Source organism: Gasterosteus aculeatus, chromosome 9 (assembly GCF_964276395.1).
Source record: "Gasterosteus aculeatus chromosome 9, fGasAcu3.hap1.1, whole genome shotgun sequence".
NCBI classification, from domain to species: Eukaryota; Metazoa; Chordata; class Actinopteri; order Perciformes; family Gasterosteidae; genus Gasterosteus; species Gasterosteus aculeatus.
Genome location: NC_135696.1, coordinates 17,145,911 through 17,167,770, shown reverse-complemented (window position 1 = coordinate 17,167,770; position 21,860 = coordinate 17,145,911). Strand labels below are relative to the sequence as shown.

Genomic DNA, 21,860 nt, shown 5'->3' with positions numbered 1-21,860 from the left:
GAAATGAATATGAATGCGGTAATAATGTGTGATTGAGAATGCACGGCGGACGGCTGTCAGGACAATACGGGCGCCTCTCATCCTTCACGACTTGTTGATGAGCGGGGAGAAGAGTGGCGAGCCGCCGTGATGTATGGGATGCACAGGCGCAGCAGGGAGAGACGAGCCCCCCTTCTATCTGCACCCGCCTCCGTCGCTTTGCTGCAGACCCTCAGAATCTTACGCACATCTACGGGCGGGGCGGCGGTTCTTTCATTGACATGTTGGTCTCACCAGAGCATTTAAACACGTCCTTTTTTATTTAATTTTTTTCAAATACTCGAGTACTGACAAACAAGGTTTTGTCTCAATTTGGTCACACGTTCAGCTTTTCTGCATGTACATAAAGTCTCTGCATGGCTTCCCCTCTGTGCAGGCAGAATACAATCAATAGTTGTCCCTTAGTATCTGTAATGCTCATTTCTATGAAAGCTTGTGTGTGTGTGTTTAAACTTATTTTCCGGTTCATTTTATCCAATACATCTTTAATATTTTCTTTGACATTGTTTTCTCCCATCTTACACGTCAACATTTATAATACTAAAGCATAAATAATGCTCGTGTGCGTTTCGGGGGAGGTAGAAGGGGTTTTCGTGCTTGTCAGTAAAATATTTACACTGTTTGCATTCCAGGCGCAGTCAGACCCAAACACAGTAAATTGAGGATGAGTGCTGAGCGGATTGTTGGCTTTGGGAAATGTTAAAAATGGGTTGAAATATCGCTTGTAGCAGCTATGCTGGTTTCCGTGCTCCACCACCTTCTGCTACACCTGTTCTCCAGTGCTTGTGACCCCAACACACGAGGAATACTTAACAATGGAAACATCCTCTAAGAGAAAAAAAAAAGAAAAAGATGCCACTTACGAAAGAGAGAACGTCGATAAATTTGCCATTGACTAAATTACACACTGGCGATGAATTTACTGTGTGTGTTCTGGCTTGAGTGTGTGCCGGGCTCCCTCTATCATTACTGTTTGACTCTCCCGGAGAATGTGAAGTCCCGTAAACTCAACATCCGAGATGTTTTATGTTTTCTCTCACAAATCGTCTTTGCACTGTTCGCCTCGCAGCCCAAGTGGCGGCGGAGTGCGAGCTCCCGTCGCTGAAATACGTAAACCGTTAACTGTGTTGGAATATTTTTAACATGCGCCTTTGGTTTTTTCTTCCTCCTCAGCCAGCAACGTGGGCAGCCATCGTCGTCAGATCTCAGACCTGCTGGATCAAAGCATTCAGATCAGCTCGCAGTGTTTCGTCATCACGGCCGACAACCGCTTCATCCTTCTGTGCGGTTTTTGGGACAAGAGCTTCAGGGTTTATTCCACCGACTCGGGTAACGTATAAGCGTGGTACCTTTCTCCCCCTCCGCCCGAAGCTCTGCGTGGTTTCTGTGAGAACACGGAATTTCTCATCACGCGTGCATCCGCCTCAAAAGAGATTTACATGCTGTGACGTTGTTGCTTCATGTTGGACATATTCGTCATCATGAGGAAACCATTTTGTCAACCATGTATCTTTTGTATAATTTGGGTAAACCATATTTGGAGTCTTAACATGCACATTTTCTCTACCACCAAACTCTTGGCATGCGATCTTTGCTTCAGTCTCACAGCAGACGAAAGTCGAAACGCCTCAACGTCTGCGTAGAGTGGAAATAATTTTGCAATTTAGTTGGAACCGGATACATTTAACTGAAAAAAAGGTGTATTTTTGTACAATTCAATTAGCTTTGATGTCATAACATAAGTTGTCTCCCAAGCAAATACTGCCATGAAATCTGATCAACACGTTCAATCTTTTGAATGAACAAAGTTCTGGATGGTAGTGGACCTCATCGCCTTTCCTCTAGCACCCTCCTCAGGACAAACCGGTTTAGCTCCACTACTCCTGTAAGACACAAAAAACCACACCAGTGTGTTTTTTCCTTTTGTCTCGTATTATGGAGAGCAATAAACATTGCAGCCACTAGTAGACTGAAGAGTCTCAATGCCGTAAACAACAGTCTCAGCGGTTTGCCGTGACCAGACAGTGTGCTCTGATTTCTGTACTCGTAGTGCAGCTGTACCAGTGGAATAACCACTAATGTGCTCATTTATTTGCAGCAGTATCACTTTTCCTTTTTTTCGTGCCTGTTCAGAGCATTTTTGTTGTCAATTGCTATTAATATCTGGACTGCATCAAAAAGGTTTTGGTTTTGTAAAGTCCCCTCACACAGTTATGATAAATGAATTGAATCTATTGCATAAATAATGCTTACCTCATTCCAACATATGCATGCATTGCATGTGCGTTTGCAAGTAATCACGCAGTTACTCCCAGCGTATCTTGTTTCATTGTATCTTGCTCATATACTCGCACGCTCACGTGCAATGCAGACGTTTTCACACACACGGGAGCCATCGGGTCAGGGGAAATAAATGAAACCGTCCGACGCTTCATCCGTGCGCCTCGACTCTTCTCCCCGTAACCCCTTCAGAATCTAACACACGTCTATACAACAGACTCTGATTCAATTTCTGTAGGCCAGGGCCTCCCTGTCTTCAACAGAGGAGGGTGGGAAGGAGGGACGCGAGCACAGAGACGGCTCTATTGTGTGACTGCCAGCGAGGTGTGCGACTGGAACGTGAACACGGTTTAATCGCACACGCTCAACAGCTGCCACCGAGGTCTCTGAAGCCCCCCGGGTTAAAGAACTGGGGGATTTTATCAATTACAAGACTTGATTGGTACACGTGCACTAAACCCATACGCCTGCATGCACACACATTCAATTGAATCAGTCTTTTGTCTGTGTGTGTGTGTGAGCGGCTTGAGTGTGTGTTCACTATGAACTGCATGGCAGCTATTATTGCTGCAGCCATCATTACTTATTCCCGGTGTTTATGAAGACGTCAAACATTTTACGTCTTTGATGTCTCCGTTCTTCTTCTGAAGTTCGGTCCAAAACGCCCAGTTTCACAGCGCCGCTCGTCTTTTGCGGCGGCATGCAGCTTCATTATCTGATGCACGGTGATGTTTGACACCCGGGCAGAAATGTCATGTGTTGCGAACCGTCCCCTGAAGACCGCAGAGGTCATCGTATCAGCAGCGTAATGAGTGTTAGACAGCGAGACAGTGGAGCTGCGGTCTGGAAATCTGACAGCCATTAGCGTCTTTATATATACACACACATGCAGCGCGCTGCACGTACACAGACACGCACACACACAGAGGTGAAACAAATATTTATTTTCGTCTGGGAATTAGTAGATGTCATATCTTGTGTGGATCCACTATCCAAGCAGACAGATCAACAACAAACAAAGAACCAGCAATAAATTCACCCTCAGTTTTTAAGTGCAACATGAAATTATGTGAAACAGGACAACCCACTCTCATATTTTCCAAATTGTATCCATTCTAAATGTAGCACTCTGTTTTTGAGCGACCGATGGCTGAACGCTCATTCTCGTCTGCAGGCAAACTGACTCAGATCGTGTTTGGGCATCGCGACGTGGTGACGTCCCTCGCTCGCTCCGAGTCCTACATCGGAGGAGACTGCTATGTGCTGTCGGGCTCCAGAGATGCCACCCTGCTGCTGTGGTACTGGAACGGAAAGCTCAACAGCATTGGAGAAAGTCCAGGCAGTAAGTACACAGTCACGCCCACCGCGATGTGTGAGCGCACACACACACACACACACACACGCTGGTCTATTCTCTGAGTGCTCTCTCTCTCTCGCAGACAGTTGTGACTGTGTGATTTACGGCCTCCCTCTGTAAAGTAACAACTAGTTTCGTGTGACCGGGCCAGGCCTCCTGCGTACAGATTGGATTTCGCAGCACTGATGCAGAGGGAACAGCTTTCGATAATGTGCTTGAGATTGTGTGCGTGTGCGTGCGTGTGTGTGTGTGTGTGTGTGTGGGAGAGCGAGAGAATCTGTCTTTAATGTGAGTGAAAGTGTGGGCCACTTAGAGACGTTAAATGTGATGTTGGGGGTCGTCCGCCTGCAGATGAAAGTTCACCACCATCTGAGGGTCGCGGGGTCACGCCAGTCGATAAAAGTGAAAAATGTCATGGGCCTCTCTTATGTTACCATAACATATGGCATTAGCCATGATCAAAGCATTGCACACACATTGCTCAGGCCTTAGTCAGCTCCGTGCTAATTTGGTCAGCTTGGATTGCCGTACATGTTGTTAAGTGATCCTTTACAAATGGGCTGAAATTTATGAGTAATTGTGATTTGGTTAATAAGCCACGTTGGTTTTAGATTTGGGGGCACAGCGTAGATTGTTTGTCACTTACCTCAGTTACGTTGATGTTGGAAGCCAGAAAAATATTTTCCTATTCCAGAAAATATATTCCGATTCAAATTTGTTTTCTCTGCGCCCACTTTAATTTCCCTCAACCGAAAACTCTACAGCTACGACATCATCATAAAATGTTGGGTCATTTTAAATAAAGGACATACCGCTTACATTAGATTCTATTCTAGCCGGTGTTTCATATTGGATTCATCCTAAAAGCAGATCATTTGCATTTCCTTTTGTGGCACAACGCTTGTTGCAAGGTTACTTTAGGATTTTAATTAACAAATTGTGATATCTGTACTGTAATTCCTGTCGTCACCTTTCACAATCAAACTTGTATTTTAGCAGAATAGATTGCGTTTAAATTGATTTGGGGAGTCATTGGTATGCATGAATGGGGGTTGTGTGTACATGCAAAGGCATGAGCTCCACATGTTCTTGTGAGCATTTTCCGGCACAACCTCAGTCGGCGCTTTGCAGTTAGCACACTGGAGGAGCAGACAAAGCAGTCGTCATCCCGGCCTCCGGCCACCACAATGTGATGCTCCATTGGCCCAGACCGCAGGAGGCTCTCCCAGACAGGAAGCCTTAACTGCACAGACACACACACACACACACACACACACACACTCACTCAAAATACGTAGACGGACCCCTTTTCTTTATTCCTTTTCCAACAAAACAAAACCCTTTCAAGCTAAAGTCTCTCTATACGCGGGAACGAGAGCACGCGCATACGCACACATTGCTTGTCACGCGTAAAGCCCTGTGAACATCCCACGCACTTCATAAGCTGCACACACAAATGCCTCCGAGTGGCTAATGTGCACACGCACACGTTGCGGACGTTGCGTTCCCGCTGCAGACAGATGTTGTCACCGCGCACAGCGGCAGAGATTCCACAGACGCCAGCGCCATCTGCTGGGAAACCGCTTATTTATCAGTTTAATAATTTCACTGAATTTATTTAAAGTGGACAGTCTGAAGATGACAATGTTCTGTAAATAACTAAATTATCGGATTGGTCTAAATAATTATCAGACACACCAAATTTCCTAACGCGCGTGTGAATTGTTCAACATCATAGGCCATATGTTTAATGGAATTGTCTTGTTTCTAATACATCTGCTTCGGAGCTCAAAGGATACCGAAATGCTTTGTACGTCTCTCTTTGCTAACTAAAAAAAAGAAGTGGAGATATCCTGCTATTTGGGCCAATTTTGAATGACAAAAATACACACACACACGCGCACACCTTGTCCACACATGTCTAGATATCTGATACCCACCTCAAGTGTCCCAGCTTTAGCAATATTACAGGTATAAGATTGTAATCAGATGTGGCGCTAATCCAAAACAAATGGCGGGTAGAGGCTGAGAAGGTTAACTGATACACCAATATATCAGCTTTATTGATCTACTCTGAGCAAAATCCAACATCGTGCTTTAATCCACAGGCTTGTAGGTCATACGTTTGCTTTCAGTGCCGATAAGGATGTTGCCCAGTCAGCTAAATGAAATGTAGATGTTTAGGCTTCGACCTGAGCCAGAGTTCAGCCCTCTGATGTGTATTTGGGCAGAAGGTTTAAAGTTTATTAATCAACTGCCGTTAAAGAATGGGAGGTCACTTATTGTCACCAAGTTGTGGTGTTTGGTGTTAGTTGTTATACATTTGACATTTTTTCCTCAATAGTAGCTGAATAACATAAATACTGAATAGTTCTATCAAACCGTTCTTTTAAGTAACTTTTTTAGCGATTTTAGCGTTTCCTCCCGTTAGTTTAATCTAATTAAGTTTAACAGTAGCTGTGGCTTTTGAGAGAGAACCTATCCGCCTTATTAGTGAACCTGTATTGAGTTTTATGTCCCTGCTAACAAACAGTTTGTGCTCAGCAAGTCAGCAAGGACGTACATTACATTTTAAAGCTTTGTACACCACTGTTGCGCTGTGGAGCACACGTTTTATGAAAAATAGTGTCACAAAGCATTTAAACATGATCCTATACTGACCGTATTCCTTGTTATGGGCTGAACTAGACTGGTGACAGCAAAGTGAATGGGGTCATATTGAGGACCCCCCCCCCCCCCCGAGTCATGAAACCTTCATGAACTCTTCACTCAAGTTCAGGTTTTCTGCCCTAATACTCTTATTGGTCACTATGTGTGGACACACACACACACACACACACACACACACACACACACACGCGGAAACTTTAAAGCAATGACCAAATAAAAATGCAGCACCTGATCGCAATTAATCCAGATTAGGTGAAAAGGTAATTTTTTATTTTGTTCCTGAAAGCTCAAACAAATCACACATACTTTGTGACTTAGAACATGTCTCTCTCTATATCAATATATCTATCTTCTATCTATTTCTATATTTCCCTCCCCGTCCCCCCCACCTTAGTAGAGCAGAAACATCTGGATCCAGTGAAGGCAGTCAGGGAGTGAGGGTTTAAAAGATGGGGAGAGGCAGCGGGTGACAAGTGCTAGAAAGGGAGTGTGTGTGTGTGTGTGTGTGTGTGTGTGTGTGTACGACAACGGGCTCCAAGTCTGTGCAACGAATTACACCACATTCACATACAAAACATATCTGCTGTCTGCCGGAACAATTCATTATCTCTAGGTTCTTATAGTTAGCTTAGTTCTATACGTGGTTGTTTGTCTTGGCTTTCATGTAGTGAACGTACTATTACTGGTAATAGTACTTTCACGTTGCTTCATCCAGTGACCAAAAGTGTTACTATAATTTTATTGTAATGCTGTTCTGTTTGTGTGTTCCAGCGGAGTTCACTACACCTCGGGCCATCTTGACGGGCCACGACTGTGAAGTGACGTGTGCGAGTGTGTGTGCAGAGCTCGGTCTCGTCATCAGTGGCTGCAAAGGTGGGAATTCCTGTCCTTTTTACATCCAAATGAATTAAAACAAAGAGCCACATTTCCAGGATTGTCTCTCCCTTTTCTGACTGGAGTTTTTTGTGTTGCCTTCCGTGTGGTTCAGAGGGTCCTTGTCTGATCCATTCCATGAATGGGGACCTGCTGCGGACCCTGGAGGGCCCCGAACGATGCCTGCGGCCCCGTCTCATCCAGGCCTCCACCGAGGGCCACTGCGTGATCTACTACGACAAGGGACAGTTCTGCCACTTCAGTGTCAACGGCAAGCTGCTCGGCCACATGGAGGTGGAAGACAGCATCAAGGTGAGGGGCGCTTCACATCTGGTGGGACGCGCGTGTGAAAGTTCAGGCCTAGAAAGCCCTCTTACTGATTAAAGGCTTTCTGTGGGGCTCGAGATGTGAGAAAGGTAAGGGTCCGCACGCCTCGGGGGCCAACCGCGGCTTCGCGTCCCCTTTTTTCATTCCCTTTTCGCACGCAACGCCGCAGAGGAAATGGTCCTTTTGATCCGCGGCCCTGTTGTCGGGTCAAGTTGCGTCAGCGGTACAGAACATTCCAGAGGAGTGGTCGGCTTCGGACACCGACACCATTAACTACCCTCCGGGCGCAAGGCGACACATTCCCCGTTTCCCACATTTCCTCCCTGGTGGTTAGAGTGACACAAGATAGCGGCTACTGCCTTTGGTTCCCCGACCCTTTGTTTCCGGTTTGGCCTGGGAAATGTAAGCTAGCTCTGACAGACAGCCGCACGCCTGTTTCCCATTAAGGGGTCTCTCTCTCTCTCTCTCTCTCTCCCCCCCCCCCCCGACCAGCTCGCTCCTACACAAAGCCAGAAGTGTAACTGGTAGAAGATGTGATTAATGAGCAACTGCAGACAAACGCGGATTGATTGCATTAAAATCACAGGCAGAGTTGTAATCGCTTGGATTGCAGAATACTTAATTGTGTCTTTGAGGGAAAAGCGATGGGGTTTTAAATGCTTTCCCAGAGTTCCTCTCAGAGCGGTGAAGCTGTGGCTGGGGAGCAGCGTGGGCCACTGCCGGGCCTCGTCCGCTCTCTTATGCCGCTGTAAATTCCAGCCACGTCCGATTGCATTAGCAAATTCCTAACATCTTGGAGCGAGGCTTCGAGAGTCTCAACACCCCCCCCCCCCCCCCCCCCACCTCCCCCGTAGCTCCACCCCCTGGTTGGAGAACATTATTTAGTCCGCTTACATACCAGAATCAATCTTCTCAGCGCGGTGTGACTCCAGGAGAAATAAGTGTTTGTCCTGGCCTGCAGTATCCACTTAGAAAGGCTGAGAAAGAGAGAGAATGTTGGATGACAGGCTAACAGTAGGCATCCTAGTCTAATAGCAGAATCGAGTGACAGAGGCCATACTGAATGGATTACAGTCTCTTAAGTACTAGTATAACTCAGTGTAACGGGGGGGGGTTAACAGCACCATAAATTTAACTTTTTACCTTCCCCTGCCTCAAAAGCCGCCCACTGTTCCCTCGAAAGAAGTAGGAAATATGGGCATTAAAGGTGCATGTGTTTCTGCTGGAGTCATTTTTTAGTTATTTGAGCCAGGGTAGACATCTTAGCTCCCACAGAGCCATCGGCCATCTTGTTTGGCCGCCCGGTTGCAAAGGACTGATTTATAACGTCTGTCTGCAGCCTCCTACCTGGCCTGGCTGACATGTCTGCCAGCTCTGCTGCCTCCTGCTGAGTTTCACTAAGGTCATGGACTCCATTAGTAGATACACAGGTACATTAATGGAGCACTGTAACTGGTAGATTTTTTCTATTAAGTGATGGAGTCTATAGTTCCCCTCAGCTCTATTTTTTTTTATGACTTTCAGCTTAATGTTTTATTTAACTTTACTCATTCTGTTCACTCTGTGCTCTTATCAACCTTCTTTCCAGCAACGCAATGTCACGGAGATAAAAGTTTAAAAAAAATTAGGTTTAGAAGAAAAGGCTAAATGTGTTAGGTCAAAATGTCTTTAAAAAAACTAAAGGAAAGTGAAAAATTAGGTAAATGTTTTGAAAAAACACATTCCGTCGAAAAATGTTCTGGAAAAAAAAGTTTATCAGGTCAAAAAAAAGTAAAAAAAAATATTGGGTCAAAAAATATGTAGTGTCGAAAAATGTCATGGAGAGAAAATAGAAACAATTTAGGTAAAAAAAAAATGTTTTTAAGAAAAAAGTCAAAATATTGTGTTGGAAAATGTCATGACAAAAAAAAGTACAAAATGAGTTTTGGAAAAAAAAAAAGGTAAAAATATGTAGTGTAAAAAAAAAAGAAAAACATCAAATATTAGGTCAAAGAATGTTTGAAAAAAAATGTTTTTAGCAAATGAAAAAAGACACCCATGTGTTGGAAATGTTTTTAGAAAGAAAGTAAAAATATGTCAAAATGTCAAAAAATGTCACGGAAAATATAAGAGAAAAATAAATTTATGTTGAAGTCTAAAAATATTATAAAAGAAATATTTCGAAAAAAAGCCAAAGCACATTAAGTCAGAAAATGTTTTTAGAAAAAAAGTTATATACAGCTCCCACTAAATCTTATGTTAGCTGGTTGTGGGAACACTTGTGAACACGTTGTCACTCGTTGTCTATTGCACCCAAGTGGCAAAAAATGTAATCAATGCTGCTTTTAAATTCACTTCATCGATCACAATTTTTTCCCTTTGTGTGTCGATGACGGTTCACAGAAATGAAGCTTTGTCGTTGCTCGTGAGATTAACTCAAAACTGTTGATACCCAACCGAAAATTACTATCCACACAAAACCGGTCCAGACCACACTAATCGAACCAGCGCCGCACTCAGCCGTGCTCCCTTGCCAGCCATCCTGGACGATGATCTAACGTGGCAATTGGGCTGGAAGGATCCTCCAGCATGCGGCACGCAGGGGCGTCATCGTGTGCCTGTGTGTGTGTGAGCGCCTTCACATGCGAGTCTCGTGTCGGTCTTAAGTGCGCGTGTGATGAGAAACAGGGCTCATTTAACTCCCATTGTGGTAAAAAATTCCACAACGGCTTCTTACACATAACACTTGCCTAATTTAGGCTGTAATCTTTCTGCTTTCATCCGCTCTGTGCCGCTCTTGTTATTTATGTTTTCCCTACCCCGTCAAGTTCCTAAAAATCACTTGCTCCAAATTCAGATCTTGAAGATTTTCCATTTAATGTGCGTATGATTCAACACACATGTCGCCCGATGATTAAAGCGTCTCTGGCTGAATAACTGCGGAGCGGCGGACCGATTCGGTGTCTTAAAACCACAAAAGAGAAAAGCTCTAAATTAGTGTCATTTGCTCCTTTTTAGAACTCAAATTCCGCCTCGTCATTTCATCGGCTACGGCTGCCTGCTGATTGATGCTCCCGGACTGTTTCAGTTTGAGCTTCCACTCTGCGCCGAGCCCGCAATAGACCCCAACGCGAGACCTGATTCGTGCACGCCCGAGTCCCGTGGGGACCGTTCAGCCGCTACAGTTTGCAGGAAAAGCAGATGAGACGAGTAAATCTAGGAGGCTTCACTTTGGGGAGCCGGTCAGGGTCCGTGGACAGAACGCCCCGAAGGATGACGTTTGCTGGCCCGGGATCTTTCGTCAGATCACGTGACCTTGACGTAAGAGACAAAGTGGTCCCAGATCACCAACCCCACTCAGATTATTTACGCGTAGTAGTGCCTGAATAGCTTTAATGCTAGGGGTCGCTATTGTCTTTTTTTTGAGCGCTGAAGGATGCTTCAAAGAGGATCAAAAGGAGAGTCACTCGCGTTGTGCGTTTTGGGAAAATGATGCTGCATCTGGTTGGGTCGACTGCCTCCGAAGGAGAGCGAGTGGTTTTCTGCTCGGAAGAAAACAGATGGGGAAAACCTAAAAGCGCTGCCAAAGGCTGTGGTTCAATGTGCGATGGATGAGATCCTGATGTGCAGCTTCTGCCATCCGTATCTAGTATAGTGTGTGAGGCCATTACCATTCACCCGACATATGACTGTGAAAGCTGGAAAGATTGGAACATCCCAAAACCAGAGAGTGAACACGATCCCTGTCTTTGCTAGGCCATGTATGTCAGTCGGGACGGCCAGTACCTGCTGACCGGCGGCGATGGAGGGGTGGTGTCCGTCTGGCAGGTCCACAACCTCAAGCAGCTGTTCACCTACCCGGGCTGTGACGCGGGAATCCGCTCCATGACCATGTCGCATGACCAAAGGTAACAGCGCACTACACACCGAACAGCCGCTGCCATCACAAAATGAAGTGTGCAGACCAACTAACCCTCACCGTGTTGCCTCCTAACTAAGGTGCATCATAACCGGCATGGCGTCCGGGAGTATCGTGCTCTTCTACAACGACTTCAACAGATGGCACCACGAGTACCAGACCCGGTACTGAGCCGGCGGACCCGGATCCAAGCGGTGTGTGAGCTCTCGGCGAAGGCACCATTCTGTCCATATCCTGAATGTATCTCAGTGAAAGAAACAACTCCTGTCCTGTTGTAGTAAAAGAATCTGAACTATTTTTAAAAAGGGCCTTGCTATATTTTGTAGATGAGATAGGAATCTTTCATATAAATCACAGGGGGTGGGTTGTGTTACTGTGCAGTTAAAAACAGATCTATTTTTAGCTGTGAGAGTCTATTTTCATCTCCTCTGGAAAAGAAACACTGGATTTGTGAGCAGCTGGTGAGAACCTTTACTCTCGACATAAAAATCCAAATATTTGTGTATTTTAGGGTGAGTGATTTTTCTTTCCCGTAGGTGTGTGTGGGGATTTATTAAGCTATCATTCACTTTTAACATGCTTTTTGACAACACAGTTGGTATATAGGAATTATTTGAAAAAATAATAAAGTGTATTGGACAGAAGGATCGACAGAGGGAATATAAATATATAAATACCTATGTATTCTATTAAATTGTACTCTTCCATATTTAAGATTTCCATTCCCTCTGTACTTCTGTGCTTGCTAAGAGTTTTCTGTGCATGGCTCACGACTCATACGAAACATATCAGTGAAGTATTGCTTCATGATTTAATGCTTCAAACATCAATAAAGACAAAACCTCCCACTCAGTGATCCTAGAGATGAGCTTCATGTCGAGTCGGATGTCAAAGGGGGAAATCTTTATTGATGTCTGTGAGGAAAAGACTGAATGTATGACATCATACATCGCTAACAGGGTGACGTCGTTCCAAGTGCCCAAACCGGCCTAATTTATGTCGAAAGTCCTCTTTGAGTCCTGTCTCTCTAGCAGCAAAGTGAGATGTGCAATGACAGGAAGGACTTTCCCGATTCCACCCGTCTCTTCTTTTGCTCACCGGATGAGTGATTATGTTCCGGTGCGACTTAGTCATCAAGTGCAACGACACCTTTTCCTTTTATCACTCGCTCAAATAAATGTCCACTTGTATCTCTTGATTTCGGGGTAAATGTTCATTTGTAGTTTGTGCTTTAATGTGGTTTGAGTTTCTATCTATCAACCAGTGTTTTATTTGCAATCATTTGAGTGTTTGTGTGCTGAGGTCTGACAATAAAATGGAATTTTATAACTTGAATTGCTCTTTTTAATGAGTGAATATCATACTAAGAAATAACTGACTCAATAGCGTTCTCTAGTGGCCAGCAGACAGGTATTTCTACATTTAATTCTGTCTCAAAACTCTGAAACTCTACAATTTCTTTCATCATTCTTCGTCATTCTTATACATGAGATTTTTTTATATTCAATACTGTTTTTTGCATTTATACATTTTAATGTTATGTGAAATGCTATACTATATTTTCAAAACCGAAGAGCACAATATACTGATGTGTTTACAGTCTACTCAATGGACTTTTATGTCTCAAAATCAAAAGACAAAACTATGACTTTAGACAAAATAGGTCTCTAACATTTTTCATACAAACTATTTTACTATTTTTCTCCGTAGTATAATATAGTGTGTACTCTATTTCGACACCTTTTTAAACAACTTTCGCCAGACTATAATACTTTAATAATACTTTTTTTCTCTATTGCATGTATGCATTTACCATCACATCAACTGCATAGCGTCCTCTAGTGGCCAATTCAATGTCAGACAGAAATAATCCCACACAAATATGCATTTAAAGTCTTTATTGCATTTTTGCTTTTGGGTTTCTAAGCAGCAGGACATAAAAGCAGCCACTCAATGCATAATAGAGAACATTGCTCCAGTTGACACAAACTTCCCTTTGCAAACTGTCTAAGTCTACGTTGAGTTATAAGTTGGGAAAAACGCTGCAGGTCTGCAACATAAATTGCACTAAACAAAAAAAGAAAAATTTGATTTGTTAACCAGATGCAAAACTTTGAGTCCCACTTGGAGCCGAGTGGGTTTTGATGAAGGCGTCATTAAGTCATGAGGTGGTCGGGCACAGACCCGTTACCTTGACAACACAATCATTCTTACAATTCCATCAGATCTATAAAATACTGCTTCGTTGATTCGTTTCTCTCATTTGCAGTGTAGTCAGTGTCCCACTTCAGTGGGAACCATATCAACTTTGAAACAAACCTGCAATTTTCATGTCTGTCCAAACTATTTTCTCTATTGATCAGGTGCAGCAGTCACGTAAGACCTTGAGGGCCAATAAACCGCTCAGACCCACAAAGGTAAAAATAAACCTCAGGTTTTTTGTGTGTGTATGCACTCGTACTACAGCGTTGACATCAAAGAAAACATACAAACAGTATTTGGATATTCAGTGAGTGCACAATAAAATCTACCAAAATACCTACGAGATCTGAAATAACCTTTCCTGCCCAAATACAATGCATTTCAAAAAATACATTGGAAGCGAACTGAAAATACACTGCTGTAATTTGTTTTGAATATTGTATAAAACAAAACTCAATTTCTCCATTGTATTGTGGTGGTGACAAAGATCTGCATGTCTCATGACCTCAGCAAAGTAACCCGAAGCTTTCTGGCTAAATAACAAGAGCAGGGGTTGCAGGCCTGGCGGGGCCGAGGGTCACAAGATAATATAAATACATCCGAGATGATTAACAGGACAACGAAGAAGGAAAGACAAACTCCTGCTACATTGTGTTTAAACCATCCTGATTATGGCTTTGTGCTTCTGAATGAATTTTATATCTTTAGGCCCTTAAAAGTTTAATAACTAAAACAACTTGAATCTTTGGTCTAAGTGGCCTCACAAGGGCTCTGAAGGGGAAAACATCTTTTTTTTTTATGGGGACTCAAGCCAAAGAGGTCGGGAACCGCTGCAGCGCAGGTAACTGAAGACACATTATTTGTAACTTAAAATCCGCTTCTTACATTTAAAGGCATAATTTCAAGGCAAACAAACTCATGGAATCTAGGGATGAAAATGTATAACATACAAAGCCGGGTCCTCCTTGTTATCAGCTGCTTGCTTCTTTGTTATCCATCACCTTCATTCTGTCAACCCACTGTGCTGTGAAGTAACACTGTTTAACACGGATGGTGGTAACAGTTGGATACAGGCAGCCAGACTTTCAACTTTAGATATTTGATGTGCTGAAATACTTTCATGGATTCTGTCTCTGCTAAAACGATAGAAGTTCACAATGGTATTTACAAAAAGGGATTCATAAATAATATAATTCACATTAACGTGATACAGTAATGCGGGACCACTAAGGACAAAATACTCCTCCCGCATTCAATTCACTCCCTTTCCACACGTCATGTAGAAATAAATACAAGCATATATACAATCAACAACCTGAAAACGACTGGTGTCCTCTGTCTCTGGAAATGGAGTTGGATGAGGGGGAGATACAAGTATTCACGCAGGAGTCACTGGCTCAGTTTACAGCTGCAGGAAAAGCTTAAGATGGTCTTTTAACCTCCTCGTCTAACGTTTTCTGATACATAAATGTAAAGAGATGAGAGAAGGGGGTGAAATTGGCTACATTGAAATCTTCTCCATCAGCTGAGAGGAAGAGGGTGGGGTTTTGGATCCGGGAGGTGTAGAGGGGGGGGAGGGAAACAGGGCTGGATGAGTGGGAGATGGAAACGGAGGATCTTGTTCGGTTGGGGAAGAGAAGGGGAAGAAGAACATGGCGGGTTTGCAGGGGGAGACGGGGCAAGGGGAGGCTTTATATGTGGGAGTGGAAGTCAGGGATGATGCCTCTTCAGTAGGAGAGGAGGGAGGGTATTGATTGGTGGGGGAAGCTGGTTTGGAGGGAGAAGGAGAAGCTGGTTTGGAGGGAGAAGGAGGTTCGGTGGGTGTAGGGGGAGAAGGAGAAGCAGGTTGGGTGGATGTAGAGGGAGGAGGAGAAGCAGGTTCGGTGGGTGTAGGGGGAGAAGGAGAAGCAGGTTGGGTGGATGTAGAGGGAGGAGGAGAAGCAGGTTGGGTGGATGTAGAGGGAGGAGGAGAAGCAGGTTGGGTGGGAGAAGGAGAAGCAGGTTGGGTGGGTGTAGAGGGAGGAGGAGAAGCAGGTTGGGTGGATGTAGAGGGAGGAGGAGAAGCAGGTTGGGTGGGAGAAGGAGAAGCAGGTTGGGTGGGTGTAGAGGGAGGAGGAGAAGCAGGTTGGGTGGATGTAGAGGGAGGAGGAGAAGCAGGTTGGGTGGGAGAAGGAGAAGCAGGTTGGGTGGGTGTAGAGGCAGTCAGGGTGGGTCGGGGTGGAGATGGAGGGGAAGTGTTGCGGGTGAAAGCAGCAGGAGGTTCAGACGCTGAGGGAGACGAGCGAGGAGCAGAGAGCGGCGAGCTTCCGACCTCAGGACTGGCGGAAACGGCCAAAGAGGTGATTGGGAGACTTTCAGCAGACGGCGAAGGGGAGAAAGGAAGCAAACTCATCGGAGCAGCAGCAGGGAGGTCGGCGGGGCGATGGCGGCGGGGAGCGCCGGAGGTGGATGCAGCATCAGGCACAGCAGCTACGAGAGTCTTGGGTTCCTTGAGACGGGGAGAAGCCGGCGTGGCGGGTCGCGCCTGTTCGCTTGGAGAGGCTGGTTCCACAGCGGGAGGCGGCACTGTTTGGGGGTGTGGACGACGAAGCGGGAGGGTCTTCTTATCTAGAGCCGTGCTCTAGCAAAACAAACGGACACACCATCAGCTTGATGTACCCGATACGAACCACTGGATCAATGAAAACACCAATCAGAACAGAGGGAGATACTGCGGGTGAATTAAGGAAACTTTTTATTTAGGATCAAAGGATTATTCCGTGTGTGACTTTCTCTAGCAGTTGGAAATGGAATTAAAATCGACTAATCTTTTCTCTGTAAAGCTACAACCATGAACTGCTGACCTTTCAATGACCTCTATGATTGAACAACACGCACAATGAAACAAGCTGATGGAAATGGACATAAAAAAAAAACTGAAAGATGATTAATCAAAAAAGGTGAGTAGTTTTTTCAGCGAGAAAACAAATGTATTCTCCGTGCAGAGAAAGGGCAAATGAGAAAATTCACTTTTACTGAAGTTGTGCTTTCGTCTGGAACAAAGCCAATGAGGTGTCCTCGTGTAGGACAGAAAACCAGTGTGCATGTTCCTCATTTGCCCCTGGTTTGTCCCAGCAGGACACGCTGCATGGCGTTAGTACATACCATGGCCGTGGAGCTAATTCGGAGGGACGCAATGCAGGGAGACGGGGGGGAGAAGCAGAGAGGGACAGAGACGGCTCTTACTCACGGCTTCACAAAACAAAGGCAACACAAAAAGCATGACGGCCTGTGCACAGTTTCTTTCCAACTCAATGCTGCGCTGCTGTTTTAGATCATCGAAACACAATTTGGTTTGGAACAAATGGCGCTTTGCGCTCAAGAAGACTGAGTTGGAACAAACTGTAGGACTTTCTATAAGTGACCAATAGCGCTAAAGGTTGTCACGAGGACTGACTTCATTGTTAATAACACAGAAAGCTTATATAGCACTAACATTGTCAAAGATATTAAAAAAAGATAACGCCACATCGTTGCACTGGATGTCCACTAAACACAGAAATGCAGCTTATTTTAACCATAACACTTTAATTTTTGCGACCCACTTTTAACAGATCAGAAAGATGAACTCATCTTCCACGAGAACCGACTGGCTTTTTGGCTGAGAGTCACAGAAGATACCGACGACTCCTGTGAAAAGAGCAGAACCCGCTACGAGTTGGTTCTCCTCTTTTGACGGGAGGTTTTAACTAGAAGAATATAGAATAACGTCCTGTTGGCAGATGAATATTGTATCCAAAGCAATGCAGTCTGGTTTGCATCCATCTCTGCAAATTTAAACTACAAAATGGTGCCATTTCTTTCCACAAGGTGGCGCCGGAGCTCCACTAACATTGAGCTCCGCTGAGCAACCAATTACATTTGTCCATTTGAATGAGCAATTTTGAATGAGTGGGAGGCGGATTAAACGGATCTTGCATCAGCACTGTAAACATACTAAAATGATCCCAATGACAGTTATTTTCACATCCCACTACAGTTTGTGACTGATATAAATTAAATTTAAAGTGAGCGAAGGAGCAGAATGAAAAGTATGAAACAGTCAGGGGGGGGGAGGGGTGTTAGGACAGAGTGCATGTTGGGACAGTATTATTCCGCCGGTTATTCAGAGCAGTGACTTCAGCTGGCGGTCGGGGAGGAGCGGCAGGGGGCAGGAAGGAAGGCGGAGAGCGACGGGTGGGCGGAGGGGGGTCGGGGGGGGGGTTATTATAGCTGGAGGGAAGTGGGCGGATGGCTGGAAAGGAAGAAGGCAGCAGGAGGAGGAAGGGTATGAAGTGTGTACCCAGCTCTCTGCTCCAGGCGTCCCCGTTGGTCCTGGGTGGGGTGTGAGGGAGGGGTGAGGAGGCGGTAGGAGGAAGAGGATGAAGAGGAGGAGGAGGAGGAGGAGGAGGAGGAGGAGGAGGGGGAGGAGGGGGAGGAGGAGGAGGAGGAGGGGGACGAGGCCGGGTTCTGCATTTACACCTCAAACTGTCAAACGAAATTCACAACAAGAAATGAGGCTCTTTGCAGACAGGAGGACATCTAGTTTCTAACGACACACTTTCTCTCACGCCCCCTTTCCTGCTTTCAGATCAGGAGGGCCGGCTGAGGAGAGCCAGCTGATGGGTGGTGTGAACTGATGAGATGAGGGGTGGAGGAGGTCAAACTGAGCAGGAGGAAATGATGCAAGTGATGCAGGAAGGAGGGACGTGCCACGGGGACGATGCGTTCTGCCCTGTCCTAGTTCTCTCCATCATCCCATCTCTAAAATCATGTCTCACGGGTTTACAGTCGTACGAGCTGTTTACAAGGCTGTCTTGAATATCCTCACAGACGATGATGGAGGTCAGATATTCTTAGACTGGTGATTAAGTGGGCGTAAGATTCATATAAAAATGAATTAGAAGGAGCTCAATTTTCTGTGCCTCAGACACCTTCTCAATGACTATCAAACCCACAGGTCAAAAACATCAATACAGCAGATTAAAGAGGTCCAAATAAAGCTGTAAGATCGCTCTAAAATAATAACAGCGCTATTTACTGAATTGTGAAATGTGTTTTTTTGGTGCTTACCATGATGACGGACACTCCAGCCGTGGTGCTGTTGCACTGAGGTGCAGTGTTAAAGTGCGTCTTCAGTTTACCTGTGACCTCCATCTTCATGTTGTTCTCCGTGACCGCGTCGTCCTGCACGCACACAAACATGCGATGAGGCGCCGTGTGTGCGATCGCAAAGAGAACCCGGTCTCCGTGTACTTTGCAGTTGCGTGAGCGCAAACGCATGCGAAAGAGAGAGAGACAAACAGGACGGGGGCGTACCGTGACCCATGGGTGGCGGAGGATGTCCTGTGCAGTGTATCGAGCCTCAGCGTTGACCTGCAGCATCTTTCCAATCAGCTCCTGCAGCCAAACGCACCACATGCTGGTTACGTTTACACGACCGCTGCTGCTGCTGCGGCAACGTTATTCATTCAGTCGTGTTTCTCAGTAATCTGTGGGTATAAGTCTGACATTCTCTCTACTTTTAGCTCAATTTTGATCTCTGCCAACTTTTGAGGGAGAAAGCTCATTGGCTGATGGAGGATCCACTATGTAGACGAGCTAGCTGCTAACTGTATTTGCATTCTTCCTTCTTCGGCAAGCACTAGAGAACGCAGTCGCCTGCTGCAGCCAAACAACACAGTGAAGAAGAACCAAAACAGTGAAGTTTCAGACCACTATTCTGCATATTAACACCGACTGTCAGCTTTTCCTGCCAACCCAAAGTTAAATTCAACTTTTTGGGAATTTACACCTGCACAAAGCAACAAAACTGCTTCAGTTCCACGCTGTGGCGTCTATAACTGTGCAGGCTTAAAGTGACGCGGCCTCTGTAATAACAGTGGGTTTAACCAGCGGTTGTGTTTGCATGCTGAGTGTGGGCTGTCACCTTAATGCATGACACTAATCTAGGGGGCTGAAGGGGCTTCTGTTTAGCACACGGTATTCATCACTGCAGAGTGAACCATGCGGTTTCATGGTAAACACGGTTTGGGTGTGTATAAACAGGTTTGACAGACTTTTTACAACAACTCCATTGAGTTAAATGGAGAATTGTTTCAGGCCTCGTTACGATTACATAGAGGTTAGTAAAATCCTTCAGGGAAATCTGTGTGTGTGTCTGTGTGTGTGTGTGTGTGTGTGTGTGTGTGTGTGTGCGGTTCCTACCTTGGCTGAGTCAGTGACATTGTCCCAGTAAGGACTGGGGAAGTCCAGTCGCCCGAGGAGGATCTGTTCAAACAGATCCTCCTGCAGGTTGTTCTCACTGAAGAAAAAGACACAAAAACACTTCATAACGTATAACTTGGCACGCAGTGCGAAAGAAAACCGCAGCACTGCACTTTAAATGATAATAGATGGCCTCACATGTAACTTATCCTAATTATGTGCTTATTATAATAACCGAGAAGTACTTTAGATTAAACATGGATCGCATTGAGTCAAGTCCAATTCTTCCCACGCTGTGACTGCAGGATGACAAATGATGAGTAATCACAGCGAGTGTCTGTGTACCAGCTGGTAAATGGCATGAAAAACAAACGTGAGTGAACCCTTTTTGATATTATCACATGATCTCGTCAATACTATCCACATATCTAATACATGGGTCGTCCAATTTAATGATGCTGACATGGTTTGAGTGAGTTTTAACAGCTTTATAGGCCAAAACCAACTGAGGATGAGTACCTTCTAAATGGAGGGAATCCACACAGAAGGATGTAAGTGATGACACCCGCAGCCCAGACATCCACCTTCAGACCGTAACTATGGAGACAGAAAGGACCAGTTAGGGATTAACTCCAGCTAAAGAGCTTACTGCAAACCAGACGGCTACGTGACCGGATAAAGAACACACCGTTTGTAAAATACTCATTTCATCACTTTATAATCACAGTGGTATTGCAAAGCCACATTCTTACTCACTCAATTACACGTATTTTCTTTCTAAGAGGACAAAAGCTAGCTTACCCCGACTCCGAGATGATTTCTGGAGCCACGTAAGTGGGCGTCCCACACACGGTGTACAGAGGTCCTTCCACCACCGTGGCCAGACCAAAGTCCCCCAGTTTCAACGACTTGGTGCCATCTGGATATTCAAACACCTGAAACATCACGCAGCTCATTTAAAGCCCCCCGCCGAGCGACTTCGAAGGAAAGGTGCCGGCGTGAGTGCAGACGCGTACCAGCAAGTTCTCTGGTTTGATGTCTCGGTGGACGATGCTGGCGCCGTGCAGGTACTTCAGCGCTCCGGCGAGGTTGTACACCATGACGCAGGCGTCTCTCTCCGTGTACTTGGCCGAGGAGGTGATGGCATCAAATAGATCCCCTCCCTGCGTCCCAAGGTCACAGGTCACAGATCAAACCGGATGGAGGAATGTTCATTGCCCCCCACACATTAGCCACGTCCGTACCTTGACCAGCTCCATAACCAGGTAGAGCTCAGAGGGAGTGTCCACCTCCTCTATCAGCATGATGATGTTGGGGTGTTTCACCTTCCGCAGCACAGCGACCTCATTCTCGATGAGGTGCTCCTGGAAACACAGCGGGACGGATGAACGGGGTCACAGTGCGCTCCGCTACACAGGAATTCACACGGATGCGTTCATGCTAATCAACACAGTCTCGCGTGAGAGTCAGTGGCTGTTATTGCATGTGTGTGAAGAGTTAGCAGAGAGATCCAACGGTGAGGGATCAGAGGCCACACTTTGGTGTGTGTACATTATTAACTGTGGAGCATGCGACCATTCCTTCAGAGTGCACAGGTCTGAGGAAATAGGGGAAGGTGAGGGCGACGAGAAAAAAAAAGAAAAAAAGAAAAGAGTGAAACCTTTCCGCTGCACTTGGCCTTGTCGATAATCTTCAGTGCAAACTCTTTTCCCGTGGACCTAAGAGGAAACAATGCAATTAGGTCCGGTAATAAAAAAAATAAAAGAGCAATGATGCTGCGACAATGTAATTCAAATGCTGCATTCACAAGAGTCACAGTGAGCAGCAGCAGAGCGACTGGGAAAGCTGTGAGCTTTGCTGGTCATGTTTATACAAGGAGCAGAGATACAGATAACCCCCCCCCAGGATGACGAACAGCGTTTCATTTAGCTGTCAGGGGGAGAGGGACGCTGAGTGTGGTCACAGAAGTGAGCTGCGTTGCCCCTTTAA

At 45.4% G+C, this 21,860-nt stretch overlaps 2 protein-coding genes across 22 annotated transcripts in view; one reads left to right on the top strand and one right to left on the bottom strand.

Annotated features, from left to right (window-relative positions):
* Nucleotides 1–12,779, top strand: part of lrba (LPS-responsive vesicle trafficking, beach and anchor containing) — a 147,404-nt gene extending 134,625 nt beyond the window's left edge. For all 8 annotated transcript variants that reach the window (XM_040187221.2, XM_078109148.1, XM_078109146.1 and 5 more), the window contains 6 exons: nt 1,213–1,368; nt 3,494–3,661; nt 7,118–7,219; nt 7,335–7,531; nt 11,282–11,433; nt 11,525–12,779. In XM_040187221.2, coding sequence (XP_040043155.2) covers nt 1,213–1,368; nt 3,494–3,661; nt 7,118–7,219; nt 7,335–7,531; nt 11,282–11,433; nt 11,525–11,615 — 866 coding nt within the window. In that variant the 3' untranslated portion in view covers nt 11,616–12,779. The remainder of the gene's footprint in view (nt 1–1,212; nt 1,369–3,493; nt 3,662–7,117; nt 7,220–7,334; nt 7,532–11,281; nt 11,434–11,524) is intronic.
* Nucleotides 12,780–13,327: 548 nt separating this feature from the next.
* The window catches only part of dclk2a (doublecortin-like kinase 2a), a 29,816-nt gene continuing 21,283 nt past the window's right edge, over nt 13,328–21,860 (bottom strand). For 8 of the 14 annotated variants that reach the window (XM_078109149.1, XM_078109150.1, XM_078109153.1 and 5 more), the window contains 9 exons: nt 21,532–21,589; nt 21,116–21,235; nt 20,888–21,034; nt 20,673–20,806; nt 20,391–20,468; nt 19,872–19,968; nt 18,984–19,064; nt 18,738–18,851; nt 13,328–16,266 (listed from right to left, as the gene is read on the bottom strand). In XM_078109149.1, coding sequence (XP_077965275.1) covers nt 15,148–16,266; nt 18,738–18,851; nt 18,984–19,064; nt 19,872–19,968; nt 20,391–20,468; nt 20,673–20,806; nt 20,888–21,034; nt 21,116–21,235; nt 21,532–21,589 — 1,948 coding nt within the window. In that variant the 3' untranslated portion in view covers nt 13,328–15,147. Of the gene's footprint in view, nt 16,267–18,068; nt 18,153–18,737; nt 18,852–18,983; nt 19,065–19,871; nt 19,969–20,390; nt 20,469–20,672; nt 20,807–20,887; nt 21,035–21,115; nt 21,236–21,531; nt 21,590–21,860 lie in introns of those variants that run through there. The other 6 variants (XM_078109161.1, XM_078109156.1, XM_078109157.1 and 3 more) reach the window with 6 other exon arrangements.